This window comes from Panthera onca, chromosome C2, assembly GCF_046562875.1.
Source record: "Panthera onca isolate mPanOnc1 chromosome C2, mPanOnc1 haplotype 2, whole genome shotgun sequence".
Taxonomy (NCBI): Eukaryota; Metazoa; Chordata; class Mammalia; order Carnivora; family Felidae; genus Panthera; species Panthera onca.
In genome coordinates, this window is record NC_138347.1 from 1,909,928 (window position 1) to 1,928,210 (window position 18,283).

The 18,283-nt window shown below is 60.8% G+C and overlaps 3 protein-coding genes across 3 annotated transcripts in view; 1 reads left to right on the forward strand and 2 right to left on the reverse strand.

Moving 5' to 3' along the window:
- The first annotated feature begins 725 nt into the window (after positions 1-725).
- Positions 726-18,283, forward strand: part of TSPEAR (thrombospondin type laminin G domain and EAR repeats) — a 155,809-nt gene continuing 138,251 nt past the window's right edge. Inside the window, exon 1 of the mRNA XM_060641014.3 lies at positions 726-1,253. Coding sequence (XP_060496997.3) covers positions 1,169-1,253 — 85 coding nt within the window. The 5' untranslated portion in view covers positions 726-1,168. The remainder of the gene's footprint in view (positions 1,254-18,283) is intronic.
- LOC132684393 (uncharacterized) lies at positions 6,837-7,982 on the reverse strand. The gene is made up of 3 exons (XM_078452593.2): positions 7,520-7,982; positions 7,251-7,447; positions 6,837-7,085 (listed from the first exon to the last, which is right to left on the reverse strand). The coding sequence occupies exons 1-3, from the start codon at positions 7,980-7,982 to the stop codon at positions 6,837-6,839; spliced, it is 909 nt and encodes a 302-aa protein (XP_078308719.2).
- LOC144617339 (uncharacterized) lies at positions 11,845-13,126 on the reverse strand. Its single transcript, XM_078452594.2, has 3 exons — positions 12,879-13,126; positions 12,285-12,821; positions 11,845-12,212 (listed from the first exon to the last, which is right to left on the reverse strand). Exons 1-3 carry the CDS (start codon positions 13,104-13,106, stop codon positions 12,009-12,011), a joined length of 969 nt encoding a protein of 322 aa, XP_078308720.2. The 5' UTR covers positions 13,107-13,126; the 3' UTR covers positions 11,845-12,008.

Sequence of the window (18,283 nt, forward strand, 5' to 3'; positions counted from 1 at the left end):
AGAGACGGTGGGGGAACAAAATCTCTCCAGTCACATGGTTAGTTTCATGCAGAGAGGCTTCAACATCCTCTTTCCCTCCCGTCCTCTGTCTCTGTATCTCTCTGTCTCTCTCCCCTCCCCCTTGCCGGCCCCCCTCCCCCCAGCAAGCCCTACCCCAGGGGCTGGGCCCCCCTCACAAGCACCTGTGTCCCCCACAGCCTCTGCCCAGACCCGGGGGCAGGGGCTTCCCTGGAGGGAGTGTGGTGTTTGCAGCCACGGCAGAGTCATTCTGCGGCGAGGAAAAAGGTCACCGGCGGCCTACAAAAGGGTCCTGCGGATCCCGGGAAAGGGCCCAGGACGCAGTGTCTCCGCACACAGGCCATCGCCCCCCGCCGGCCCTGGGTGCTCTGGAGAGGGGCGGGCCGGGCAGGGCGTCATAAACGACAATAATCGCGCTTAAAAGCTGTCCTGCCTGGAGCAGCCTTTCCCGTCTGCTACCCTGCCCGCTGCGGTTTGGAGAGGTCAGACCCAAGTGACCCTCGGCCTCGGTGAAGGGCTGCTCCCGCCGTGAGCTGGGCCTCGGCGCTCCCCGCCCCCGGGCCGTCTTCCCGTGTCTTCTCATTAGCTGTTCCCGCGGACTGGCTTCCCTCCGGAGGGGAATTCCTGAAACCCACACACCCTCGGGAGGGCTGGGCACCAGATAAAAGCCGTCCTCAAAGCCCGGCCCCTCCTGGGACCCGGTGGCTGTGCTCGGCGCGCAGCTTGTCCTCCTAAGGCAGGGGTCTGCACCCACGGAAAACAGGTTCTCGGAGTTTTTCTGGTTTGTTCCCAGCTCTCCACCGGCACACCTATTTCTGTCTTTCCTTTGGGAGAAATGTGCTTTGCCAATGACTAACCGCAGTTGTGCTGAGATGCTATCACCTGTCACCTGCACGGCAGGACCCGAGCCCATGCGGAAATGAGATAGGCCCGCGCCACCTGCCTCCCCCCGGCAGAGCCCTGAGAAGGTCTGTGCCACCCGGGGCCGCCTCTGTCCTGTCTCGGGACTCGGGCATGTGGCCATCACAGTGACTGCCCCAGGGGCCCCTGCTGCCATCCTGAAAGGGCCCACCCGGGTGTCGGACGAGCAGCTCCCTCCCTGCGGGCCGAGGGCGGAGCCCCTGGATGGAGCTTGGGACCTATACTCCTCATGTCTGTCCTGCTGATGCTGTGTGTCCCGCTCCTGGCCCTGGCGACCCCGGGCCGAGGCACCCGGCGATGGGAACCCTGCACAGGTAAGGGGGGTATTGAGCTGGGGGCCGGGAGGGGGGCAGCTGCGCGGGTCAGTGCCACTTCCCATCCCCCGGTCAAGGTCACTGCGAGCCGGGTTTGCTTCGGGGGCACCGGCAGGTAGAGAGGGACGGGCAGAGGCAGAGATGAAAGGGGTGGGGGGTGGGCGGCACAGTGGAAAGCTGCTGACAGGGTGGGGACTCGGTTCAAAGCCTTAACCAGCCTCCATCCAAGGGCTTCACAAGTATTTTCCTGTGCATCCTGGGGAAAGGCCTTGCACCTGCTTCAGGAATGAGCCAGCACCCCCCCCACCTCCGCCCGCCCCCCTCAGGCCGCAAGCTCAGAGAGCCCCAGGTCTGCGCTTAGTAAAGCACAGCCCCAGACACCCACGCCAGCGCTGGGGAGAGTGCCACCGGCTGGCTCCCGGCGGGGGTGCGGTTCTGCTCCCCCTCTTTCGGAAAGGTTGACTAGCTAACGGCCATGACATCACTCTGTCTTTCTGGAGTCGCTACCAAGAGATTTTACTTATCAGAGCTAACATTAAACACAAAGTAGCCGGAGGAGGAGGCCCAGCAGCTGGAGACCCGCCGCAGGTGGGTGAGTGAGGTCCGCGGCGCGGGGCTGGGCGGGGGGCAGGTGCCGGGGGATTGGCAGGGCCCTTCCAGTTTTACGTGCAAATTACTCAGCCGGGGTCCCTTCCATGTGAGGGCTCTCTGCTCTGATGGGCCCTGGTTCCAGTGACAGGACCGGCAGATGACTGATGCTGACCCAAGTTTGGAATGCTGACCCACAGGGTGGACGGGTGCCCCGTGAAGGGGAGCAGCCAAAGCCCTGGGGTGGGGGCAGGACTGAAGCCCCCCTTCCCCCACCCCCGCACTCTGGGCTCCTGTCCGCAGTGACTGCCTTGGGACTCGTGGTTTGCGAGCAGTGCAGGATTTGAAGGTCACCTGTTGCCAGGCAAAACCCCCTGCACGGAGGCCACCGCGCGGTCCCGGGGGGCCCCGGAAGGACCCCCAGGCAGCGCTGCTGTAGCCGCTGCCCTGAGTGCGGCAGTCTCCCCGGTGGGGAATGAATCACTGACGTGTACCTTCACGTTCCCTTCAGCCCTGGGAACAGAGTCAGCCCGCAGAGTAATAATAAAGGTTATTTATAAAGCCCGCCCCCTGTGCCCTAAAGGCTTGTTGCAGATAGTTAAAAGGTGACCCAGTTATAAACACCGGGACTCAGGAGGAAAGATAAAAGTCGGGTGCATTTGGAGTGCTCCCAAGGCACTCGTGCTCGGCTGTTCGGGACTTCAAATGGTTAAAACAATCGCTTTGATTCCTCTCTGTTTTGGAAGGCACCTGAGTTTACAACGCAGGGTTGTGTGAGTGTGCTGGGGGGGGGGGGTGCGTTTCGCCCGCCTGGGGGCCTTGTTCCTGGTCTGTGCCACCGTGTGCACGCCAGGTGCCAGGAGCCTTGGCCGCCGCAGCCCTGGGCTGTCATGTCCTGCCCCGAGTCTGGGAGCACAGATGATACCAGCCTGGGGTGGTGACCGTGGGTGCCGTGCTGTCCGCGAGGGCTTTGGTGCCCCTGGGCGTCCCACCCCGTTCTGTGGAGGGTGCCGTGCTGGGGAGACGGGGCGGCTTTGGCTCCCAGTGCTGCCGTCGTCTGCCTCTGCTGCGAGGCTGTTGGGGGACTATGGGCTGGATTTGGGGGTATCCTCACCCCAGCGGGGCAGTAAAGGTACCCTTACGCCTGCACTTTGGGAAGAGGTAACTCAGTACTGGCGATGGCAGGGCGGCCAGAGGGGCCCAGGAGTCGGCAGAACTGGGAAGTGGAGTCCGGAGGACTCTGGGTTCGCCGTTGGGGAGGTGTGGGCAGGACGGTCCGGGAGGCTGGGGGTGTGGGGGGAGGGCCGCGTCTGGACGGTAAGCGGGCCACTTCTGTGCGGCTTTTGTGGGAACGGGATGGCAGGGCCGTGTGCCGGACAGCCAGGGCGGGCACGGGGTCCGGGCGGGAAAGCTGGCAGGGTCGCGTGGGCGCTCACGTTGGCGAGCAGCTCACTAGTGCTCTTTGGAGGGGGGGGCTCACCACTCCCAGGGTGACCCAGGGTGCCAGACACCTTACGGTCTACCTACTGTTTTAGTGGTAGGGCAGTTGGGTCACGTGTCTGCCCAGGAGACCACCTGCCGAGTGGCGGGGCCTGGGGCCTGGCCTTTCTGCGCAGGTGTGGGTGCAGGTGCGTCCGAGGTTGGGGCAAGTCTCAGAAAGCCTTGGCCAAGCGGGACAGAGGGGCCGGCGGGCAGGCCGCACGCACGAGGCCACCAGGGGGCAGGTGGGAGGTGCAGGCTGGGGAAACCTACGTGGTGGCCCTCGGACAGGTTTCAGGGCTCAGGGGCGCAGGGTGTGCACGTGGTGTTGGCGTGGCCTCCTGGGGGGTGAGTGTGGCCGGCAGGATTCCGGGGCGACATGCCTCTTATAAGCCGTTGGCCTCCCTGGCTCCAGGAGCCAGCCCGCGTCTCCTGACCCCTGACCCCCCGGCCGCTCCGCCAAGCGGGGCCAGCTGCTTTGGGACCAAAATGTTGAGGTTCGGGTCCCTAAGGTCCTTCCTGGTTCCTGTAGGACATCCGCGGTTCTGGGCTGCGTGCCGGGAAAGTGGCTGGGGCCGTCCTGGGGGAGACGCCCTGATGGGCTGTGCTGTGGACAGTGGGGTGGGGGGGACACTGGGCGGAAGTCCCTGGCATCCGTCACACCCAGCTCACGTCCACGGGGACGGGAGGCCGAGGTGGAGGGACGCGGCTGGACCCTCCCGGGCTGGCCGGCTGGGGGGCTCCAAGGGGCTGGGTACGGAGAAGGGGTGGGGGGCACAATTGTCAGCTGCTGCCGGACGTCAGGGTCACGGTGTCTCCCCTTCCACTTCTTTCCCTCCTGCTGCCCCCAGAGCAACCGGGGGTGGGCTCCTCGCCAGGGCTCAGCCTTGGTGTCACTCGCAACCTAGTCCGAGTGAATCCCTTCACTCACCCCTTCTTCCCCCTTCTTCCCTCCTTCATTCACTCCATACCCAGGCAAGGGCGGTGCTGTGCCCACCCCTGGGGACACTAGAATCACAGAGCCACCAGCAGCTGCGACATCCTCCAGAGTGGGAGGGGCCCGGGGTGGGGGGGCTCAAGAAGGAACCTTGAGGGTGGCAGTGGGGGACCCAGGGTGCCAGGGACCCCAGGCTGCCAGTTGCAGGAGCAGGTGGGGTGGTCAGACCTGGGCTCTGGGTGCCTGCGGGGGCCCTTCATCCCTAGAGCTAGAGAAAGTACTCACGAAATGACAGAACAGATCCACATTTTATTTTATTTTATTTATTCTTTTTTAATTTTTTTTTCAACGTTTTTTATTTATTTTTGGGACAGAGAGAGACAGAGCATGAACGGGGGAGGGGCAGGGAGAGAGGGAGACACAGAATCGGAAACGGGCTCCAGGCTCCGAGCCATCAGCCCAGAGCCCGACGCGGGGCTCGAACTCACGGACCGCGAGATGGTGACCTGTCTGAAGTCGGACGCTTAACCGACTGCGCCACCCAGGCGCCCCTTTATTTTATTTTTTAAAACGTTTATTTATTTTGAGACAGAGACAGAGAGAGAGAGTGCAAGCATGAGCAAGGGAGGGGCAGAGGGAGGGGGAGAGAGTCCCAAGTGGTTTCCCTGTTGTCAGCGCAGGGCCTGCCTCCAGTCTGGAACTCACAAACCCGTGAGATCGTGACCGGAGCCGAGCTCGAAAGTTGGGTGCTTACCCGACGGAGCCCCCCAGGTGCCCCCAGACCTGCATTTTAAAAGCTACCTGGCAGTAAGGAGGCCGGGGAGCTGGCCCAGCGGGCAGCATCGGGCCTCTTGCGCGTTTGGGGGGCAGGAAGCCTGGATGGCTCTCTCGGCCACCAACTTTGTCCTTGCACTTGTTCAGCCAGAAGCTTGCAGGAGAGTGGTGCTTTCCAGCCTGAGTTCTGGGGAATCCTGGCCCCTGGGAGAGGCCCTCAGATCGGTTCCTGGAGACCCTGTGTGGGCACGACGCCCCCTCCTGGCGGCTCACGGAGCATCCTCCCGCAGGAAGAAGAGGCTTCTGTACCGCCGTGTCCTTTGTCCAGGGGGGGACTTCCCACTGGGGGCTGGGGGCCTCCCGGTGGAGCGCAAGCAGCCCGAGCCCCAGGTCTCATCTGAGCGGCGCGCCCCCAGGAGACCCCTCCACACCCCTCACCTTCGTCTCCCCAAAATCACACCTCAGAGAGAACCACCCCACTCACTCCCCAGTGCAGAGGAGGTGAGATGCCAGCCAGGGCCCCGCACCGCCACCAGGGGAGGCTGACTCTGTCACCCTGACGTCGTCCTCTTTAAAAATTCTCACCCATTAGGCCAGGGCACTTTTTGTTTGCACGAAAGTTAGGAAGCAAAGAATATTAATTGAAAAAAATTTTTTAGCGTTTATTTTTGAGAGAGAGAGAGAGAGAGAGAGAGACAGCACGAGCAGGGGAGGGGCAGAGAGAGAGGGAGACACAGAATCCGAAGCAGGCTCCAGGCTCCGAGCTGGCAGCACAGAGCCCGACTCGGGGCTCGAACTCACGGACCGTGAGGAAGTGACCCTGTCTGGGACTGAGGCCTGCTATGGGGAACCCTGGGAAACGTGGGGGCCCCATCCAGACAGCCTCGAGGGAAGTGCCCTGGAAGGCAGCACCCCTGGGCCTCAGATGCCAGGGTGTTGGAACTCAAAGTGGCTTAGCCTCTGGGGTCTTCCTCTTGACCTCTGTCACACCGGGCGGGGTCTGCGGCCGGGGACGGCATGGCACATTGGCATGTGCAGGCAGAGGCGGGAGGACATTTGAATAAAACACTGAAGTTCAAGGGCGGATGGAGAGAGAGAGACTCAGAAGGCAATGCCCCCTTTAGCTGTCTCCCTGGAAGGCCCGGCCCCGCCTGCCTCCCGGCCCAGAAACCACCTTGAGCCCTGCATCCTGATGCTGGACTGACCGGGGAGAGCGAGGCCTGGGGCAATGGGGCCTTCTTGCCAAGGGGCCCGCTGTCCGGGTGGCTGTGGCCACCTGAGGCCCGAACCTTCCGTCCAGCCACCCGGAGCCGCCTGGAGGTGCAGTTGGTGACCACCAGGGTGGGCCTCAGAACTCACTGCCATTGAAAGTGTTCCCAAGATGTGGCTCGTCGGCAGGATTGCTAAAGCCGGGGTTCCGTTAGCCCGGAGGCTGGGAGAGAGGGCCAGTGGAGGCCAGGACTGCAGGTGTATTCGCTTAACTCCAGATGTGTGCTTGGGAGGAGGCAGACAGCTTCTAGGGCCAGGAGCCCCAGTAAGACTGAAGAGCTGGGGGCCGTGGCTGCCAGAAACAGCCTGGGGGCCTTTCAGTAACAGGGGAGGGCTGTCTCCGGTTCATCTGGTCGTGATGTGAGGCTGCGAACCGGCTCGGCCCTGGTTATTAGGCTCCGAAGATGGTGAACATTCACGCTGACCTGTGTGCCCGAGATTGCGCTGGGTTAGATGCTGAAGGAGGCAGGGAGGAGCCGGGGGTCCCCAGAGTGCTCAGCTGGCCCTGGGGGGACGTGCCCATCAGAATGGTGGCCTCAGCAGGCAGGGCGGGGGCACACGGGGCGGCAGAGCAGGGACACGCAGGAGGCCTGGCGGCAGCAGGAGGAGGCAGGGGTGCAGCAGGCGGGGCGGGGGCACGCGGGGCGGCAGAGCAGGGACACGCAGGAGGAGGGCCTGCAGCAGGAGCTGGGCTGGCAGCAGGAGGGGGCTGAGCAGGGGGAGTCCTCGCAGCAGACAGGGGTGCAGCAGATGGGCTTGCAGCACACAGGGGTGCAGCAGACGGGCTTGCAGCACACAGGGGTGCAGCAGGCGGGCCTGCACACGGGGCGGCAGAGCAGGGACACACAGGAGGAGGGTCTGCAGCAGGGGCTGGGCTGGCAGCAGGAGGGGGCTGAGCAGGGGGAGTCCTCGCAGCAGACAGGGGTGCAGCAGATGGGCTTGCAGCACACAGGGGTGCAGCACACGGGCTTGCAGCACGCAGGGGTGCAGCAGTCTCCCTGGCAGGGGGAGGAGGTGCAGCAGGACGGCTGGCAGCATGAAGAGGTTGTGCAGGGGGAGTCCTCACAGCAGACAGGGGTGCAGCACACGGGCTTGCAGCAGACAGGGGTGCAGCACACGGGCTTGCAGCACACAGGGGTGCAGCAGTCTCCCTGGCAGGGGGAGGAGGTGCAGCAGGACGGCTGGCAGCATGAAGAGGTTGTGCAGGGGGAGTCCTCACAGCAGACAGGGGTGCAGCAGACGGGCTTGCAGCACACAGGGGTGCAGCAGTCTCCCTGGCAGGGGGAGGAGGTGCAGCAGGACGGCTGGCAGCATGAAGAGGTTGTGCAGGGGGAGTCCTCACAGCAGACAGGGGTGCAGCACACGGGCTTGCAGCACACAGGGGTGCAGCACACGGGCTTGCAGCAGACAGGGGTGCAGCACACGGGCTTGCAGCATGCAGGGGTGCAGCAGACGGGCTTGCAGCACGCAGGGGTGCAGCAGTCTCCCCGGCAGGGGGAGGAGGGGCCGCACAGGAGGGTCAGGCAGGGGGCCGGGGCGCGGCACGGGGGCTCGCAGCAGCTCTCTGGGCAGTCGTCCTCCTGCCAGGAGGAGTCGGGGCAGGAGTCCGAGGCCCCGGGCAGGCAGACGTGGCTGCCATAGCTCAGGTCGCTGGAGCAGACGGACAGGGTGGACGCGGCCATGGCGGGGGCGGCGGGGCTGCAGGAGGCGGTGTGTGTGTGTGTGTGAGTGTGTGTGTGAGTGCGGGTGTGCGTGCCAGCTGTTCGGGCTCACTTTTATAGCCCTCTGTGTTGTGTGTTTTCCCAGCAGAGGCTCGGGACATTTCCCCTTCCTTGTTGGTGTTTAGAGCCAGTTTTCAGGGACCCCTCATTACGGCTTGTTTATTTTCCCGGAAGATGCCACCCAGCTCGTAAATGTGCCCCTGTGTGTTGGGTCCTGAGCGAGTCTGCTGAGTGGGCGTGGGGCCATCAGGCCAGGCTGGAGCTGAGGCAGGTGGATGTGGTGTGTGGGGAGGGGTGGGCTCTCAGCCAGTGGACAGTCGTCTTAGAGACATGGTAACAGGGGAGGTGACTCGGATTCTGGCCTCAGGAATAGCTCCTGATGTGGGTGCCCGTCTCTGGGGCACGTGGTCCCCATTCTTTTGCATTTGTCACCAAGTGCAAAGAGATGAAGGGAGGGTAGAAATGCCTGAGAGGGCTCTGGCCGTGGTGCGGGCTGTCTCTGCCTGACCACTGCCTGGGTGGAAGGCTGTGGCCTGTGGACGAACGGGCTGTGTGCTGTGGGGTCAAGTTCGTGGGCAGGGGGAGGGGTGGGCCTGTGCCTGGCCAGGCAGCCGCCATAATTCTCCTGGCGTGTCTCCTTTCCAACTTCTGGGCTCCCAGGGCCCCTGTGGCTCTGGCCACAAGGTGGGCGTGGTGGGGCAGGGCATGTGGTGCCCCTCACCTCCCCCTGGCTGGGCTGTGGACCGGTTTCGCACCCCCCCCCCCCCCTCCGCTTGCTTGCAGAGCAGCTGGTTGCGTTTCCTTCTGCCCCTTCTTCCGCCTCCCTCCCCGTGCCACTCATTCTCTCCCTGCCATTGTATCTTTCCTGGGGCTGAGCCTGGAGTCCCCTCTGTGGGGCTCCGGGACGCCCCTGTGGGATATTCAGGGTCCCGGAAACAGTCACTAAAAGCTCTTGTGCCAGGCACAGCCAGGGGCTGGGGCAGCAAGGAGTGGGGGCGTGGGGGGTGGGGGTGGGCGAGCAGATGTAGATCAGCCCTGGGCCAGGGCCTCTGCTGGAGGAGGGGGAGGGGAGACACAGGCAGGTGGGTAACCGGAGGCAGGGTGCCTGTGGGGGCTCAGGGAGTCAGCGGAGTCAGCACGCGGAGGTTCTGTGATATCTCAGTCACTGTGCAGGGGTGTGGTGGCCATGTGAGGGGTCTGGGGTGGTGGGAGGGCAGCCGACTCTCAGAGGCCGTACATACGCGACTGGGTTAGAGTATCTGCCAGGTTTGGGGGTGGCTGGACCAGACTCCTTAGAAGGCTGAGGGTTTATTTTATTTTTTAAATTATTACTGCTATTTTATATTGTCTCGGCGACATTTCAAACCAGAATCCTTAGAAACGATGAAAGCTACGTTCATCACACAAACTTGACCGTGCACGTGTGTATTTGCTTCCTGGGATTGGGTGTAACAAATGACCACACTCCCGATGCTTTAAAACAACAGAAATTTATTCTCTCAGTTCTGGGGACCAGAGTTCTGAAAGCAGGTCTCTCAAGCTGAGATCGGGGTGTGGGCAGGGCTCCTGCCCCTCGGGAGACTCTGGAGGAGGGTCTCTCCTGCCCTTTCCAGCTTGGTGACTCCCCCTGGCTTGTGGCCACAGCGTCCCGAGCTCTGCCTCCCATCACATCGCCTCCTCCTTGTCTGCCTCTCTGGTGTAAGGACCCCAGACGGCCCCTGGATGTCTAGGGCCCACGTGGCTGGCCCGGGTCACCTGCCCACCGTGGGATTCTGCATTTAGTCAGCCATCCACAGTTACCCTTCGAAGTCCTTTTTTTCCCATGCAAGGTCACAAGTGCCGTTTGGGGTTCTGGTGAAGCTGTCTTTGAGAGCGTTATGTGGCCTATCGCCGTGTCCCTGCAAACATACCTATGTTTTACCTGCACTGCCCACTGCCCACCACTGCTGGGGCTTGAACCACATCAGCTGGGCACTCTGTGGGCCTCTGTCCCCTCTGTGGCAAGATGGGCTCATAGTCGCTTAGACTAAGCTTAGAGAATGATGCAATCAGCTAGAAGGTTCTCAGCGGCTGTCAGGCACGTGAGTATGCCCGGAAGGTGCACAGCAGGGCCCGAGGCTTCAGGTCCCGGAGGGCGGTCACCATCTGGCCCTGTGGTAAGGTTCAAAGCACGGATTTCTGGGACATAGGTCCTGGCGAACTGGACGGCCTTGACCTGCACCCGCTGGGGCTTCCCTTTACAGGAGACCACGTGCAGGCCCTCACTCCCTAGGTGCTTTGGATCAAAAGGGGGGCTCCAGGAGGTCCGTGCTGGCTCTTCCCGCTCAGACTTAGCAGTTCCGCAGGCACAGAGCTGCAGGGCGAGGACAGGACCACACGGGGACGGGCGAATGCTCTGCCACGTGACCTCAGTGCCGGCGCTCCCCGGCCTGCCCTGCCCGTCGGCGTAAGGGCGCAGGGCCCCGGAAGGCAGAGTCCTCTCGCAGTCACAGTCGTTGAGTTCCCATCATCTTTCTGCAAGGGCGGCGTCTCCTACCGGACCTTCCTTAGAGGGATGTGCACGAGCCACGGGGGGCCTCCAAGCAGCAGGCCTGTCATCTTCTGGCCTGGCCCCGTTGCAGCACTCGGTCCCCGTCTTATCTGCCCGGTGTTGTTTAGCAAACGAGGGACCCCTGTTGCCAGAACCAGGGAAATGGAGGCAGGCACAGACCCTGAAGGCCTCTCCCTGGAAGAACCGCCAGCCGGGCAGGGGGTGGGGGTGGGGATGGGAGGGCCACGGCAGGAGCCCCATTCCCCTGGAGGGGGGGCCAGTTCAGCTCAGATGAGCCTAAGCTCAACTTCTGCAGGTCCTGGGGGGGGGTCACATCTGGAGGTGCACATGTGGCCTGGAGCCCAGGAGAAGCCGGACATGTCCGGAGAGAGGGCCAAGGTGCAGGGGGAGGGAGGTCAGGGTAGGGCCCTGGAAAAGTCAAGAGCTGTGTCCTAGAGGCCGGGGCCAGCTCTGCAGGGACAGATGCACAGGAGAGGGAGCAGGAGTGACACTAACGGGAGCACGGGGGCCTTTGGTGGCTGTGCCAGGCTGGGTCAGGGGCTGGGGTGTGGGAGGGTGGGGGGAAGGGTGTCTCCGTGGAGGGTGTGCAGCAGGAGGTCACTGAGAGCCGAGGCTCTGCTCTGAAGGGGACAGACACAGGCTGCTCTGGGCTGGGAGCGGGGTGGGCGCTGTGCTCTAATCATCACTACAGAGGGAAAGGCGTTCGGCCCTGTGTGTGTGGTCGGAGGACGCAGCTCCGGAGACAGGAGGGTGTTAGGTGCTGGAGAAGGAAGGAGAAGCAGGAGGGCTCCGGCGGCCAAGGGGGTGCTTGCTGGACGCCTGCACCCCCCCTTCCCCCCCAGGGTACGCCAAACCCTGCGTCCTGCCGGGCTCCCTGCAGAGGGGAGAGATGCCCAGGGTTGCTGCGCCCGGGATGGCTGCCACTGAGTCCCTGAGGGTCTACCCGCCAGGGCCGCGGCCACGGCCACCATGCCTGTGACTGGCCCAGATCTTGCGGGACGGGAGCCCCGTGCCAGGCCAGTGAGAGGCGGGGCCCTGAGGAAGGGCTGGTGTGGCCGAGGACCACAGGGCAGCCGGTCCTCACTTCTGCGGGGACCGGCTGGGTGTTCAACTAGGATTGGCCCCGAGAGAACCAGGTGACACGGGGTTAATGCAAGCACGTTTATTAGGTTTCCCCAAGCAGCTTCCGAGGAGGGGAGGCCATTGTGGCCTGCGCTTCGGACGTGGTCGCAAGTCATGACCATTGGGACCCCGGGAGGAGTGTGGCAGGGAGGTGGGAAGAGTCATCCTGAGTTGGGTGGGAACCCCCTCCCACCCAGGCCTGAGAGGAGGGGCTGCTGTCTATACTTCACAGGGGCCTAAGAGACAGACCCCAAAGCAGCTGGGAGGCTGGTAGGTGGGAGTGCTGGGGGTCCCCACAGTGACGGCTGGCCACATCACTGGCAGTAGGACTTCTGGGCCGAGGCAGGGCGGGAGCAGGCAGGGCGGGAGCATGCGGGGCGGCAGAGCAGGGACACGCAGGAGGCCGGGCGGCAGCAGGAGGAGGCAGGGGTGCAGCAGGCAGGCCTGCACACGGGGCGGCAGAGCAGGGACACACAGGAGGAGGGTCTGCAGCAGGAGGGGGCTGAGCAGGGGGAGTCCTCGCAGCAGACAGGGGTGCAGCACACGGGCTTGCAGCACACAGGGGTGCAGCAGACAGGCTTGCAGCAGACAGGGGTGCAGCAGGCGGGCCTGCACACGGGGCGGCAGAGCAGAGACACGCAGGAGGAGGGTCTGCAGCAGGGGCTGGGCTGGCAGCAGGAGGGGGCTGAGCAGGAGGAGTCCTCACAGCAGACAGGGGTGCAGCAAATGGGCTTGCAGCAGACAGGGGTGCAGCAGACGGGCTTGCAGCACACAGGGGTGCAGCAGTCTCCCTGGCAGGGGGAGGAGGTGCAGCAGGACGGCTGGCAGCATGAAGAGGTTGTGCAGGGGGAGTCCTCACAGCAGACAGGGGTGCAGCAGACGGGCTTGCAGCACACAGGGGTGCAGCAGACGGGCTTGCAGCACGCAGGGGTGCAGCAGTCTTCCTGGCAGGGGGAGGAGGTGCAGCAGGACGGCTGGCAGCATGAAGAGGTTGTGCAGGGGGAGTCCTCACAGCAGACAGGGGTGCAGCAGACGGGCTTGCAGCACACAGGGGTGCAGCAGACGGGCTTGCAGCAGACAGGGGTGCAGCAGACGGGCTTGCAGCAGACAGGGGTGCAGCAGACGGGCTTGCAGCACGCAGGGGTGCAGCACACGGGCTTGCAGCACGCAGGGGTGCAGCAGACGGGCTTGCAGCACGCAGGGGTGCAGCAGTCTCCCCGGCAGGGGGAGGAGGGGCCGCACAGGAGGGTCAGGCAGGGGGCCGGGGCGCGGCACGGGGGCTCGCAGCAGCTCTCTGGGCAGTCGTCCACCTGCCAGGGGGAGTCGGGGCCGGAGTCCGAGGCCCCGGGCAGGCAGACGCGGCTGCCATAGCTCAGGTCGCTGGAGCAGACGGACAGGGTGGACGCGGCCATGGCGGGGGCGGTGGGGCTGCAGGAGGGAGTGGGTGTGGGTGTGGGTGTGGGTGTGGTGGGTGCTCGGGGTGTTTGGGGCTTATATACACCTCGGGGCTGTGTGCTGTTCATCACGAGGCCTGAAAAGCCAGTCCGCTTGTTGCTGGAGCGCGTCCCTGAGGAAGCTGGTCAGGGGCCCGTGGCGGGTAGCTTAGCTCATTTATGTCGCGGGAGGGTCAGTCACTCCTGATACCCGCCCTCCGCTCCCAGCGTCCCTCTGCAGCTACTTACTGTTACTTCCCGTGCCTCTCAACACTCAGAGAAATAAATCATGTGCCTATTTTTTCATATTGTCTTTATTTGGGGAAATGACTCTGTTCCGAATGCATCAACCAACGGATAGCTTGGGAGCTGCGTTTATTTTTGGTGTATGTGCAAACAGGCGTGTGTAATAGCTCTTCTGTGCCCGCAGCTATTTGGAACGAGTTTGTGTACATTTTTTTAAATGTTTATTTTTGCGAGAGACAGAGCACAATTGGGGAGGGGCAGAGAGAGAGAGGGAGACACAGAATCCGAAGCAGGCTCCAGGCCCGGAGCTGGCAGCACAGAGCCCGACGTGGGGCTCGAGCTCGCAAACCGTGAGATCACAACCCGAGCTGAAGTCGGACGCTTAACCGACCGAGCCACGCAGGTGCCCTGAAAGTCTGTACATGTTAACTCCGTGACCCTTAACCTTGTGAAGTGGGAACTGTTGTTCCCATTTTACAGGTGGGGAAACCGAGGCACGAGTGAACACCAACACCCATACAAAGTGAGCAGAAGGGCCCGGATCAGAAGTGGGGGGCCCGTGTTCTCAGGCCAAGACTCTGCTGCCCCAGAGGGCGGAGAGCAGGCTGGCTTCTGGGAGATGCGAGGGCACAGGATGAAGGCAGATTGAGAGGTGTCCGGGAAGGTGTGCGGGGGGTGCCGGCCGGCGGGCAGCACCTGGTCAGGCGGTGCTTCTAGAACCTGGGAGAACGTGTGCTCAGTGGCCGCAGGATCGTGTGCACGGACTGTGGGGCGAGGTTGCGGGAGGCAGGTGGTCGGTAAGAGCAGGACCTTGTCCGGCTGAGAGCAGGGAGCGTGGGACAGGGTGAGTGTCCCACGCGGGCTGAGGCACCGGCCTGCAGGAGCCCGGCAGGTGGCGCTGGTGAGCCATCAGCTGGCGCAGGCGGGGATGGGGACTGGGGGCGGAGCCATCGCAGGTGACCCTGAGGGAGTCCGAACCTAGTTGGGGCGCCGCCAGGGGAGGCCTTGCGCACGGCCTGACTGGGACTGCCAACTTGGTGATCGCCCCCCGACGGTCCACACTCGCAGTGGGAGGGACCACTGCCCTCTGTGCGGGGAGGCCAGCCTGCAGTGGCCGCTTGGGCTCCGAGGGGAGCCTGGTGTCAGCAGGAGAGCAGGGATGCAAGGGTGGGGGTGGGGGGGGACAGAGCCCCTGAGCGCCCAGAAGCCTCAGGGGTGGAGGGAGAGCAGGTGGGTCCCCAGGGTTTGGGGGGCCCCTTCTGGAGGGGATGCGGGGCATTTCTGGGGAGCGTGCGGGCTCCGGGGAAGCAGGCTAGAGGGCTGTGGTGGGTGTGGCTGGTGCCAGCCAGACGGGCCGCCCTTCCTGAGCCGAGGCAGGTGCAGGCACCGGGGTCTCTGCTCATATGGGCACCGACGGGCCACACGTGCCCAGACGCCAATGCCCCGCAGGGAAGACAGATTTGATTGAGGATGACACGGCGGGGCCGAGACTTGGGCATGGAGCTGAACGGGGTGCCCCGTGCAGGCAGCAAGGTGGTTGGCCAGAGGGGAGCAAACGGTGACAGGCAGAGGGTCTAGACTTGGGGGGGGGGGGGCATCCGGGTTTGGGACTGGCAGTTTGGGGTGGGGCCCCTGCCTTCCAAAGAGACAGGCAGGCCCACCTTTCCTGATGACGCTTCAAAGGGATGGCGCCCTGCTTTCCGCGAAGCTGGGCTTGTGCCAGGCGCGCCTCCGGGGGATGGGGTCTGTAGCTGCTTTGTGGGGACGCCTCTCGAGCGGGGGGCTGGGGCTGGGGTCGGGGGCGGCCAGGCTTTCCCGGGGACGTGCTTCTCCAAATGCTCGTGCGCTGAGAGTGAAGGCAGTGCCCGCCTCGCTCGCGGCCGCCCACCCCTCTGATGCCTGCCCGGCCGCACACTCGGTCCCCTGGGACGCTGGCGCTGCTCACATTCGTGGCCGCCCAACAGGCGAGTGCTCTGTGGGCCAGCGGGGAGCCGTCCCGCCCTTGCCGCCCGAGCAGATGCCATGAAGAGCCACACGGTTATCTCGAGTCTCCCCGACCCGGTGCTGCGCCCACTGGCGGGGGCTCTGCCCATGTTCCCTCCGCTCACTGCCTCCCTGAGACGGCCACCTGCAGCCTCCTGTGTGCGTGTGCAATTATGAGCACGCAGGGGACCACTGGGTGGCTCAGTCGGTTGGGTGTTTGACTCTGCATTTTGGCTCAGGTCATGACCTAACTGTTCGCGAGTTCGAGCCCTGTGTCAGACTCTGTGCTGACGGCAAGGAACCTGCTTGGGATTTTCTCTCTCTCTCTCTCTCTCTCTCTGACCCTCCCCTACGCGTGCTCGCTCTCAAAATAAATTTAAAAAGACTAAAATTATGAGCATGCAGTGGTTGTTATATGTTATTATTGCAGCTACCATTACAAGTATGACAAAGCCATATTCTTCTGTTTGACTTTCTTTAAAAAAGTTTTTTAATTGTAGTAAAACAGAAATAACAGAAAATCTGCCATTGGACCCATTTTCAAATGTACAGTGTCGGGGCACTAAGTGCATTCGCGATTGTGCAGCCGTCTCCACTGTCCAGCTTCAGGACTTTTGCCATCATCCCGAACTGAAACTCTGTCCCCATGGGACACTGCCTCCCATCCCGCAGTCCCCCCAGCAACCCCCTCCCCTCCATCCTACTGTTTCTGAGTCTGGCTGCTCTGGTACGTCATACGAGCGGGGTCAGACCATCGCTGTCCTTTTGTGGCTGGCTGACTTCACACAGCATCGTGTCCCCAAGGCTCATTCATGTCGCAGCGGGTGTCAGAACGTCTTTCATGTCATGAATGAAGAATATTCCACTCTGTGGACGGACCACATTTTGCTTAGCCATCCGTCAGTGGACCCCTGGGTTGTTTTTACCTTCTTGCTGTTGTGAACAATGCTGCAAAGAACATCTGACTGCCTTTTTTACTTTTTTGGGGTCTATTCTTAGGAGTGGAGTTTCTGGGGGCATGTGGTAAGTGCCAGAATGTTTCCAGGCTGGTGCACGACTTGATAGTCCCAGTGATGATGTTTGAGGGCTCCAATTTCTCCACATCCTTACCAACACTGGTCCCTTCTTTTTCTTTCTTTTTCTTTCTTTCTTTCTTTCTTTCTTTCTTTCTTTCTTTCTTTCTCCCTCCTTCCCTATCTCCCTTTCTTTCTTTCTTTCTTTCTTTCTTTCTTTCTTTCTTTTCTTCCTTCCTTCCCTCCTCCCTCCCTATCTCCCTTTTTCTTTCTTTCTTTCTTTCTTTCTTTCTTTCTTTCTTTCTTTCTTCCTATCTCCCTTTCTTTCTTTCTTTCTTTCTTTCTTTCTTTCTTTCTTTCCTCCCTCCCTCCCTCCCTCCCTCCTCCCCTCTTCCTTCCTTCCTTCCTTCCTTCCTTCCTTCCTTCCTTCCTTCCTTCTTTCCTTCCTTCTTTCCTCCCTCTCTCTCTCTCTTTCTTTTTTCCTTCCTTCCTTCCTTCCTTCCTTCCTTCCTTCCTTCCTTTCTTCCTCCTTCCCTCCCTCCCTCCCTCCCTCCCTCTCTTCCTTCCTTCCTTCCTTCCTTCCTTCCTTCCTCCCTCCCTCCCTTCCTCCCTTTCTTTCTTTCTTTCTTTCTTTCTTTCTTTCTTTCTTTCTTCTTTCTTTCAATTTTAGCCATCCTAGCGCATATGAAGTGGTGTTTCATTGTGGTTGTGATTTGCATTTCCCTGATGACTAATAATGTGGGGCATCTTTTTGTGTGCATGTTGGCCCTCTGTACAGCTTTGTTGGAGAAATGTCCATTCAAGTTCCTTTCCCATTTAAAAAAAAGTGTATTTATTTTGAGAGAGGCAGAGAGAGTGTGAGTGGGAAAGGGGCAGGGAGAAGGAGAGAGAATCCTAAGTAGACTCTGTGTGCCATCAGTGTGGAGCCTGACATGGGGCTCGAACCCATGAACTGTGAAACCAGGACCTGAGCTGAAATCAATTTGGACGCTTAACTGATCGAGCTACCCAGGTGCCCCTCTCTGCCCATTTTTAAACTGGGTTACTTGTCTTTTTGTTGCTGAGTTGTATGGGTTCTTTATGTTTTCTGGTTATAAACTCTTATCAGACATACGATTTGCAAATATTTTCTCCCATTCTGTAGATTGTCCTGTCACTTTCTTGATGGTGTCTTTTGAATCACTAGAGCTTTTAATTTTGATGATGTCCAATTAATTTTTTTCTTTTGATCTTCATGCTTTTGGTGTCATAGCTAAGAACCTGTTGTCAAATCCAAGGTCACGAAGTGATTCCCCTAAGTTTTCCTCTAATACAGTTTGGTTTTAGCTCTTACATTTAGGATGTTTATGACTTTTAGTTAATTTTTGTATATGGGGTGAGGTAGGGGTCCAACTACATTATTTTGCATGTAGAAATCTGGCTTTTCTGGCACCATTTGTTGAAAAGATGATGTTCTCCACTGAACAGTCTTGAAATCTTTGTCAAAAATCAGTTGGCCATAAATATATGGGTTTATCTCTGGACTCTCAGCTTTACTCCGTCAGTGTGTATGTCTGTCCTATATGCCAGATACCACACTGACTCAATCACTGTACTTTCGTAGTAAGTTTTGAAATCAGGAATTGTGAATCCTTCAACGTTCTTCATCGTTTTCAAGTTTATTCTATTCTAGACTCTTACCAGTTCCATATGATTTTGAAGCTCAGCCTTTTCATTTCTAGAGAAAGAGACTTTGGGATTTTGATAAGGATCACACTGGGGAGTACTGTCACCTTCACGTTAAGCGTTCCCATCCATGAACATGGGATGTCCTTGCTCTTATCCTCGTCTCCTTCAGTTCTTTCAGCAGTGTTTCAGAGCGATCGGTGTACAGGTCTTTCACCCCCTTGGTTAAATTTATTGCTAGGTGTTTTA